The sequence below is a fragment of the Plasmopara halstedii genome (genome assembly GCF_900000015.1).
Source record: "Plasmopara halstedii genome assembly, contig: Scaffold_1561, whole genome shotgun sequence".
Taxonomy (NCBI): Eukaryota; Oomycota; class Peronosporomycetes; order Peronosporales; family Peronosporaceae; genus Plasmopara; species Plasmopara halstedii.
Window position 1 is genome coordinate 401,304 of NW_020188473.1, and position 9,914 is coordinate 411,217.

Here is a 9,914-nt window from a genome sequence, read left to right on the forward strand (position 1 = left end):
CTCAGCGCATAGCCCTTCAGCTTCATGAGTTATTGCCGAGAAGCGCGGGGCGTCCGACGGCGGAAAGTCATGATCCCTTTGATAATAAGCGGCCGCGACGTCTGGGTAGTTTGCTGAAGTGGCATCTCAACCTTCCGTGAGCTCTCGGAGTCTGGGTATCTCCGTCACTTCATTAGATACTGGGTTTGACCCAGTCAACGACGTCGCCCCACAAGACGTCCCACGTGATAGCGGACGTCACCGCTCTCGTGGCAAAGAGTCGGCGGTGGATGATGACGACTTGGTCGATCGCCGTCCGGTGACTAGTGATGCTCTTCAATATCTTGGTAAAGATCCGTCGCCATCGGGGCTTTGCTGAGCATCAGGTTGGGGTCGCATACTGCTGTTCGGAAGACCTCGAGAGCCTGGAGCACTATGTGCACTGACTGCCTCACGTTGAGAACTATCGCGCTCTGTCAGCTGCTCCTAGCCGTCGAGCAGAATAATGCGCCGCTTCATGCGACGTAGAAGCGCCTTGCGCCGTTGGAAACGGAAGTTGTTGCACTTTGTGCTCAGGATTAGTTGCTGGTTCAGCTTTCGGGTCTTCGATCTCCCTTAGATGCCGCCCGGCACCAACGCCTTCTCGTTTAATTGCGCTGGAACCTGGTACGGCTTAAGCAAGCCCACATAGAACTCCGGGTGGGAGCGCATCCTTTTCGGAAGGTTCAGCGTATACGCAAGGTCTCACTTGGCCACGACCATAAGAAATCCGATAAACCGTGGACGGAGCTTCGTCTTTAAGGCAGCCAAAATTTCATGGGTAGGAAAGTTTTTTATGCAAAAAAACAAGGTTTTCGATCTCAAAGCTCTCAACTTTTCTTCAGCTTCTTACATCTGCATATTATTACTGTATATCATAGCTTTCAGTCGTCGCATTGCAAACGTGTGTAAAAAAAGAGGTCATCGACTTCCTTACGAACAGTAAGGGAATTGGCATCAGCCGGCCGCTCGGCTTTTCCCCCCACCGAGCACCCCATGGGATGGCGGTGTCAGCGGGACGCGAGGATGAACGAGTCCGTTCACGTAGAACGGTTGTATACGGTAGACGCATACACTGCATTCTTTAGAGCGAACTCCGCACGTGGCATCATGGCGATCCAGCGCTTTTGCGTCTCAGCGGACGGTGCAAAGGACGTCATCAATGACGCGATTCACGCGCTCAGTTTGACCATCGGTCTGCGGATGGTCCGCTGTTGACATAATGAACCTGGTGCCCAGCACGTTGGAATTTGTCGACCAAAATTTATAATAAAGCGTGGGTCTCTTTCACGACAACTGACTACGGGAGTCATGCTGTCGAAAGACACGATACACAAACAGCGTCGCTGTATGGACCCCATCGGTGGGACATAGACCACCACCCCGTGCTACCCATTGGTCCTTCGGCAGGCCAAACACGAAGTCCATTCTCATGGACTGCCAATACCCGGAGGATACCGATAGACTGACCAGCGGCGCCGCCGCATCGGGAGAGTATTTTATCTTTTGACGTGACTCACACGTGCGCACATATTTGATCGTCCACTTGTACAGCTTGAACCACCAGTAGTGGCATCTCACAGAGCTGTATGTCTTCTGACGACTGAGGTGGCCACTGAGTGGGGAAACGTGAGCCTCATATAGGATACGGTATCTTAAATCCTAATCGTGAGGAACCTAACTTCGTATCGTATCCGTCAAGTCGGTGCTAAAATACAGTAACCCTTCATTCAGCGAATATCGGTGCAGTCGTGTGTGCAGTCGCGATGACAGCTTCTTGTCCGAGTTTACTAACTCCTTGCTCCCGAAAGCCCGTAGCAGCGCTACGGATATATCATCACCCGCGTCTGCGACGCGGATCAAATCCGTCACAGATGACGCCACCGTCATGACATGAGCAAGCTTATAAGTCGGTCTGCATGATAACGCATCAACTAAAACATTATTCTTTCCTGGCTTATACGTCACCTCGAAGTTGTATTCTACAAAGAATTAGGGTCACCTGGTCATCCTCTGCGAGAGGTGAGGCGACTGGGTCGCATGATCTTTGAAGATCACAAACAGCTTTAAGCCTAGCAGATGCACCCCCTGAACGTGACAATCTCATAATTCATCGCAGGTAATTAAGTACAGCCAGCCATATTGTTCTGGAGAACATTCTTTCTTTGAACCGGCGTCTGTGGTAGCGTTTGGCTTATTGTAAGCGTGAACGATACGCCACTTGCCGTTCGGCTTCTGGACACAAAACGTGGGTGTCGAATGAAGAGACTTGCTCTCACGTACCCTTCTTGTGTCGTGCTTCGCACAGAAAAAGGTGTCAATGACGTTACACTGATCCTAAAGCAGGGGCCATTGGTGTAATTAAATTCCCGGAACCAGGTCAATATCATGACGCACACTTCGGTCCGGGACGGATCCGAGGGGTTCTTTGGGATCGAATATCCATTTCGTTTGTTCAGCACGCTCTTAAAATTCCCCAGGACAGCTTCATTTCAAAGCGACGACGGGTTGGGTCGCAAAATGACGACTTCGTATAAGTCGTCTGTCTTTAAGGCACGGCCAAACCCTTCGAAGGACATCTCGTCCGGCTCAAGAAGGGCATTCACCGCAGGAAATGTCTCAAGGGTGACGTCCCGTCTTCCTCTCCCGTCATACCTTTGACGAGGGTGTATAGCTGTGCGCCATTGTCTACGGTAGACACACTCTGGGTCAGGGCCGACGCCCTGCACATTGCAGATAACATACGGCGTCATAGTCGCCGTCGCCTCTTCGCAGAGGTTTTATGTCTCGGCTAGACCAGTTGTAGCACGCACTCACCGTCTTCCAGTGTAAGTCCCACTTCATGCCCCATTAAAGCCTTGATGTTATCATAAACATTCGACGAAGAACTGCTAGATTACGCAGTCTTCGTCCAGTGGATAACGTGCCACTCCACGCGCATCTGAAGGGCCTAGCCCAAGATGCCTCGGACCTTGTCTGGCCCGACCATGCAGCGACTGTTTCAAAACTTAAGCAGTGCTCAGTGAATTACATGCCACGCCACGTGCATCATTGGGGCCTTGCCCATGATGCCTCGGCCCATGGCCGACCATGCCAGTCTAGGAATGCAGCAACTGCTTTGAAACATGAGCTGTGCTCAGTGGGTTATCTGCCACTCCACCTGCAGCCCGCGAGCCATGCCCGGGACTCCTGTTTTGAAATCCTTTGGCGTTCGGCAACTTGGATACTCCGATCTCTAGCACGTTGACAGTTCCGGTCTAGTGCTCGGGCCAACAGCGTTTCAGCTTCCTAGCAGAGGTGGGTTCATGACTCACCAATGCTCCACCAGGAAACGCAAGCGTAGCGTCCAATGTCCTTGACATCCAATCGATCCATTGCTCATGGTGTTCCAACCATGCCATGCCAAGGATGCGGTCATACCAAAAATCCAAGTCCAAGACTACCACGCTATAAAAGTCAAGAAACTTGACACCGAGGTCCACAGGGACCCTCGGCACCGTGAAACATGTCCCTCTCGCTAAGCGAACAGTGACGGTATCACTCAACCGCGCTTTCAGCCCCTCAGCATACAGCTAACCTCCTTCTATCGTGGAGCGTTGAGCTTAAATACACAATGCCCCGGAGTCGATCAGGATATTCCGTGGCTTCTTAAAGCCCTTCACGGTTGTTTTCACGACCAGCAAGCCCGGCTTGCATACGCGATTCGTGTTTATGAGCACGGAGCTCTTCGGGGCTGGGCCCTGCTGACCCTTACCTCTTGAAACTCAACAAACCTCAGTACTTCCCTAGTTGGGCGCCCCGCGCCTACTGGGCGTTGTCATTTCTTCTTGACGAACCAGACAACTGGTGAGAAGCGGGACGTCGGTTCGATGAACCTTTACGTGTCTAGCGCAGGGGACAACCCGTCCGACGGTGACGGGGGTCTCGACAGACAAAACACCGTCGGGTGCTCGAACGCTGCTCGGCAGCTCAGAGCTCCGCACCCGCACGTCAGTGCCCATTCTTGCGCTCGACTACCGAGATTGGAGATAGCTAGGGCCATGCGCTGTTGCTCAATCTGGAGCAAGGCGCACGCCATAGCCGTCTCGATCTCACTCACCCAGAGCAGAAAATTCTATCCATCCTTACCCTCGAGGGTCTTGACGCTCACCACGAGCGTCCTGGGTTTGGAGAGCCATCCGTCGTCGACGGTGGCGTCATAGACGCAGTCCACCCCGACATCTTCTGTTCTAGGTGCTCTAATAGAGCATCCATAGTTCGAAAACGTCTCTAAGCGCGCTCTGATCGCTTCAGGTCCTTGTAAAGCGAGACGTTGCACGCCCTCAGGGCCAAGCAAAGACATCAGCTTTTTAAGCCCGTCCTGCATGCTAGAAGAATTGCTTCATCCTCACAGAGGATTTGTCGTAACGACTTTGGTATAGATTGACTACAACTGCAAGCAAGTGCAGCGGGGCTGCTGTAGCTCTTTTTTCACTTAGAGGAAGCTAAGTTAAGGTCATCGACCTTACGTTTTATACTAGAACCAGTACAAGTGTAGCGGATCACAATTCGCTCGCTCCAAGAGTAACCACAACCTTAACTTAAGGCAAGAAAACACTTCCGTTCAAACTGTAAACTGTACTTCTTCTGTTTTATTTGCGGCAAAAGTCACCAATATATAATTCAAGGGGATTTTAATTATTAATAAAACCTAATTAAACTGCAGTCCAGCCACGGTATTGGCTGTTTAGCAACCCCTTTGTGTGGTCACACTATCTTGTGTGACCCACTCCCCTTATACCAGGGTACGTGTAACCCTAATTTAAGAATTTTGTCATGCTATTACATCTGGGAAAATAATAATACCCAATGTACAGTATCGGTCCCCACGAACTTATACTTACCCCTGTACACAATAGTTTAAGGTCACGTACATCACAATACAACAAGAATGCTGGTACAATCTAATCACTCTGATATATTACAATTCTAACAGACATGCTACTGTATCATTTCTAAATTTCTTCATTTGGCCGAGACTGAAGCCAGGCGAGCGTTTCCTCTGCGCCGCCTTCAGCGGCATGCTCTAGCGCCTGCTCCATGGAGCACAGGCGCTGTACATAATTGTAAAGGTACTTCACGACCTCCAGGTGGTCCATGTAGGCCGCGGCATTAAATGCCTCAAAATTGTAACAAGTTTCGGGATGGTGCTCCATAAGCCATTGGACTGCAGGAAGATGGCCATTTGCAGCAGCAAGTTCCAATGCCGTAGGTGTCCAGTTCGAACTTATCCATATCGACCCAAACTCAACGCTATAATGATCGTCATCAGGATTCTGCTTTTTAAAATTGTCATGATGTAGCCAGCGCAAAACATCCACAAATCCCTGTCGAGAAGCCTCATTCACGGCCTTGAGGCTGAATCGCCATTCGCACGTAGTTGGATCGTCACGCAGGTATTGTAAAATGTCAACCTTACCAGCTGCAGCGGCAGCGTCCATAGCAAGATATGACAAAAGTGAGCTCTTCTTGTAAAGGTCACGAAAATGACTGACCAGCCATTTGACACATTCGAAGTGACCACCTTTGATCGCGGCGACTAAAGCTTTCATTGCGTCGGGCTCGACGGTGAGATTGACCAAGTCATTCTCATATAAATAGTCAAGCACATCATTGTGTCCGTAGCGAGCCGCTTTTTCGATAGCTTCAACAGTGCACACGGAATATTGTCCGTCAAAACTCGCTGGAAGCGCGTTAGATTGGGCGTGGAACCACTGAAGAATGCCAATTTGTCCGAATTCGGATGCTAGGTCCATCCACGACCCAGGAGCCTCCTCTAATTTTAAAGAATCACTTGGCAGCACAGCGACCAACCACGTCAGCACCCAAACTTGGCCATTTGTGATGGCAGCGTGAACCATCTGATGGCCAGCACTCTCAAATTTATCGATACAGTGCTTGCGAAGGTACTTGAGAATGCAGAGGTGACCACCGCGCGCGGCGTTGACCACAGTTCTCGAGGTGTAATCTTCCTTGCGCACCTCGCACAGCCAAATTACAATTTTCAAGTGACCATTGTTGGCCGCATAACTTACGGCGCTAGATGTGCAGCCTTCACGGCGATTGTCGTTCAACCACTGTAATATGTCTAAATGCCCGTTCTGTGCCGCCAAGTCCATCGCGCGACTCGTGCAACCCTCTGAACGATTACAGTGAAGCCACTGCACAACTGAAAGATGACCGCTTCCTGCCGCGTAGTCCATTGCCTTGGTCGTGCAGCCTTCAGAGCGATTTGTGTGTAGCCATGCAACAACCCGAAGATGCCCATTTTTGGCAGCATTGTCCATGGCACGCGTTGAGCAGCCGCTCAAATCTAACGTATCGTGGAGCCAAGCAAGGATATTAAGGTGGCCATTGCAAGCCGCGAAGTCCATTATCAGTAAAGTAGCATGCTCATGAAGTTTCTTGGACGCCAGGTGCTGCACCAAATACTGCATACCATGCGCCGCTGCACGCTCAAGCGTCCAGCCACCTGAATAATCAAGGTACTGCTCGACGGCTTCCCATACGTGCAACAGCTCACTTACCTTATGCAGGTGAGCGCGCACGATCGTCGCAGTCGCCAGTACCATCTTACTCCAGTCGCGCTGTTTATGAAGTCCACGCGTCTTTCTTTTCGTAACCAAATTTATGAAATTTTCACTTTGAGCAAATAGCCCATTGGTCGAACCTTTAAACGTCACTTTGTTGTGAAAACATCAATCTGGTTATGAAAATGGCCACAAACGAGCGTTCTCATATTCATTTGGTGCCGTTGTCGTTCTGATCCATTGCTGGATTTACACATCATGAGTTGGTAGACGATACAAAGTTGTCTGAAAGCAAAACTTGATACTTCTAATTGCCGGCACACTTTTTCTAATGTCGTTGCTTTCTGGGAATGTGCCTCTATTAACCATGAACTGATGATAAAGTGCTTAAAGGCAGCTTTAACTCTTAGGGTCCACATATCAAACGCATAGATGTTGAGTTTCTCGTGCTTCCACCAGCTTCTCAAATAGTTTGATCTGCTAGCTAGAAACAATGTCGGCCTTCCTGATCCGTAACTGGCACAAATTACTAGCAAGTTTTAGATTACAATTAGAAGTTCATCTAATCATGGTTTGTTTGTCCAACATATAGGGTGTAAGGTAAACATAAGCCTTAACAGCTAAACTACCTTAAAGCTCGGGAGTATAGATATTGGGTGACTAAAACGAATGTGTTGTTTTCGCGAATTGAAATATCATTTCATGGAGACGCCTTCTTATCATCTATCTCAACGCATAAGATACATTGAGTTCTTTACACTATGTCCAATGTCTTTACCACAATCCCTTTGCTCTTTGACGCGCGAGGTCTTCGTCTAGAGCCTTTGATAGGTTTCAGCTTCCGCCCTCAAGCAACGATGCGTTACGTTGTCAGGAGAACATTCTTGATTTGGAAGTAAACTCCGTTGCCCCTGATCTCTTGGTGCAAACCCCATCCACGATATATGAGTCGTTGATGAGCAGCTCTATATCAATTCATTCTGTCTGTACTCTTTCATCCACACGCAGGTGTTTCCATGTCATCTTTGGATGCATATATCTAGATGCCGTTAGTAGCAAACGGTTTTGAGTACTTTTACGACATCGCACAAACAATCAATTACTGCGTATTGGTATCATAAGCTAGCTCTCTCAGAACATGTCATAGGGTTGAGAATATCTGCTGATGCGCAAGAGTCGAGCAAGCTGATCAAGACTCTCTACTCATGTATTTACCACGATTTGACTGCCACTGCGTTAAGACGTTTGAAGTGTGTTGGAGTTATGACATATATTAGATCTCAACAAAGTTACTAATAAGCCAATCTCACCATTTTCTGGTTCGTACCTTGTATTCGCGGCTCAGTCCTTAGCCAAAAGGCTACGGTTTTCTTAAAGACTAGCTCAATGATCATATACTTGAAGCTCTTCCTTGCCGATTTTTTGGCATCAAAAGCGCGGATAATTATGTGCTTGACCGTGCTAAGCTCCATTGGCTTCAAGCCTGTCGCAGGTGAGGGCTACAGCACTCGGTAGGAGTTGCTTTGCCTCTGCACCGACAGAGACAAAGCTTGTCTCCATCTGGGGGCTGGGCAAACTGAACAATTCCAGTAATCATTTATGAGTGATCAAACCTATCTTCACAACAATCATGCCTTACGAACCAAACCCTGGCCTTTGTATTCTTTAAGGGTGAGCCTTCGTAATAATAATCATTCTGGTCGAGTCTTGCAGGTAAAGAGTACGATCACGATAACTTCGCCAGCTACAACGCATGCAAAATTTATTAAGAAGGGTTCAAATTAATTACACTTTTGTGCAAGTGTGCAGTGGACAGTGGGCTCTGTAAAAGAGAGATGGGGGGTCATGTCATAAGTCTTGCTGTGTAACATTGAAAATATTCTTAATCTTAGAGATACTTACTGTCACTCTTTAAATTGAAGAGCAAGGCAGGTGCTTAATTATTTCAAATGATCTCCGTAATACCCCAGGGTGAAGCTTATTAACCCATCCTCTGTGCATCATTCAGCCCGTATCTTTAATTTAAATATTCCGCTTCGCAAAATTACATAGAAATATCTCTTCCGACAATTCTGTAATGTCTCATAATGAAAGTCCAAATGATTGGGAAAATCATAAATCTTTCGATAATTTACGAAATCATTACACATCAGCGAACTGGCGCCTAGATAAATATGTACCACGCAGCTGTCTGTATACTTATACTTGCATATATGTCGGTGAGTATCTGGCTACATTAGAAATGACACATTAAGTCAGAAGTACGTGAACTGGGTGGGAGTTTGAAAACTCATGTGCTGTCTCAGCAAGACTAGAACTTTGCTAAAAATATTTTTTTATATTACAAAATATTCCCAATAGGTCATGATGCAGCCCAAGGTTTCTATCAGCATGATGATTGTCCATTTATAAGTAGACAGCGTACAACTATTTATCTTCGAGAATTACTATTACCGAATCCTACCTAGAAGATGACAGCTATGTAGCTGCTTTCATCTACACTTTACAAAGTTTCCACAAATGACATGAGATCTGATGTGTCGCCACCAGACGTGCCATTGCCACCCTGACCTGAATTCCCCTGGCCAGTCGAGTCGTCCCAGTCAAGCAAGCCCATACTGCCAAAACTTGTGGGCGACAATGCATTGGAAAAGTCCATGAGGCCAACCGAGGATGATCCGGAAGGCGTCGGCATTTGCAATAGATCGTTGCTCATGCTGCCATAAAGCGAATCTTCTAAGCCCAAACTGAGTCCGGAATCGATCGATGGGCTTTCTCCTCGTGACGTTGGAGGTTGCAAACTCTGGTTCTGATTCTGACTCTGTTGCGGCTGGGCTTGTTGAGACTGCGCAAGCTTCTGTTGTGCGAAATTTGACTGCTGTTGCCGAGTGGATCCCTGCTGTCCCGTTTGCTGTTGCGTCTGTTGGCCGCCGAGCTGTTTAACAGTATTCTGACTATTTTGCTGTTGCTGATGCCTTAACTGATTCGCCTGCTGATCAGAGAATTGCGCTTGCTGTTGCGATCCTTTCTGTTGCTGCATTTGCTGTCGCATTATTTGCTGTTGTTGCATCATCTGCTGTTGGCGAGCTTGCATCTGCATCTGTTGTTGCTGCTGCATCTGTTGTGCTCGTTGCTGCAACAGATACTGCTGCTGCTTTTGCTGGGCGGAATTGTTTATTGCATTTTGTTGCTGAGTTTGTCCAGAGGATTGGGCTTGGCCCATAGGCATCGCGGTGTGGCCCGTACTCGTCGTAACCCCCAAAGCTGTGGCAATGTCATGCCCAGATGACGACAGTGGCAGGCCAGTTGAAGCGACAGTGTTGCCAT

The 9,914-nt window shown here is 48.2% G+C and overlaps 2 protein-coding genes across 2 annotated transcripts; both read right to left on the bottom strand.

Annotated features, from left to right (window-relative positions):
• Positions 1–5,012: 5,012 nt before the first annotated feature.
• On the bottom strand, positions 5,013–6,629 carry PHALS_01494 (Myosin light chain kinase-related; the record flags this gene model as incomplete). The annotated part of the gene is made up of 1 exon (XM_024715896.1): positions 5,013–6,629. The coding sequence occupies one exon, from the start codon at positions 6,627–6,629 to the stop codon at positions 5,013–5,015; it is 1,617 nt and encodes a 538-aa protein (XP_024581548.1).
• Positions 6,630–7,798: 1,169 nt separating this feature from the next.
• PHALS_01495 (uncharacterized protein) lies at positions 7,799–9,816 on the bottom strand (the record flags this gene model as incomplete). Its single annotated transcript, XM_024715897.1, has 7 exons — positions 7,799–7,818; positions 7,915–8,070; positions 8,123–8,163; positions 8,231–8,283; positions 8,377–8,409; positions 8,490–8,496; positions 9,095–9,816. The coding sequence occupies 7 exons, from the start codon at positions 9,814–9,816 to the stop codon at positions 7,799–7,801; spliced, it is 1,032 nt and encodes a 343-aa protein (XP_024581549.1).
• Between the last annotated feature and the right edge of the window lie 98 nt (positions 9,817–9,914).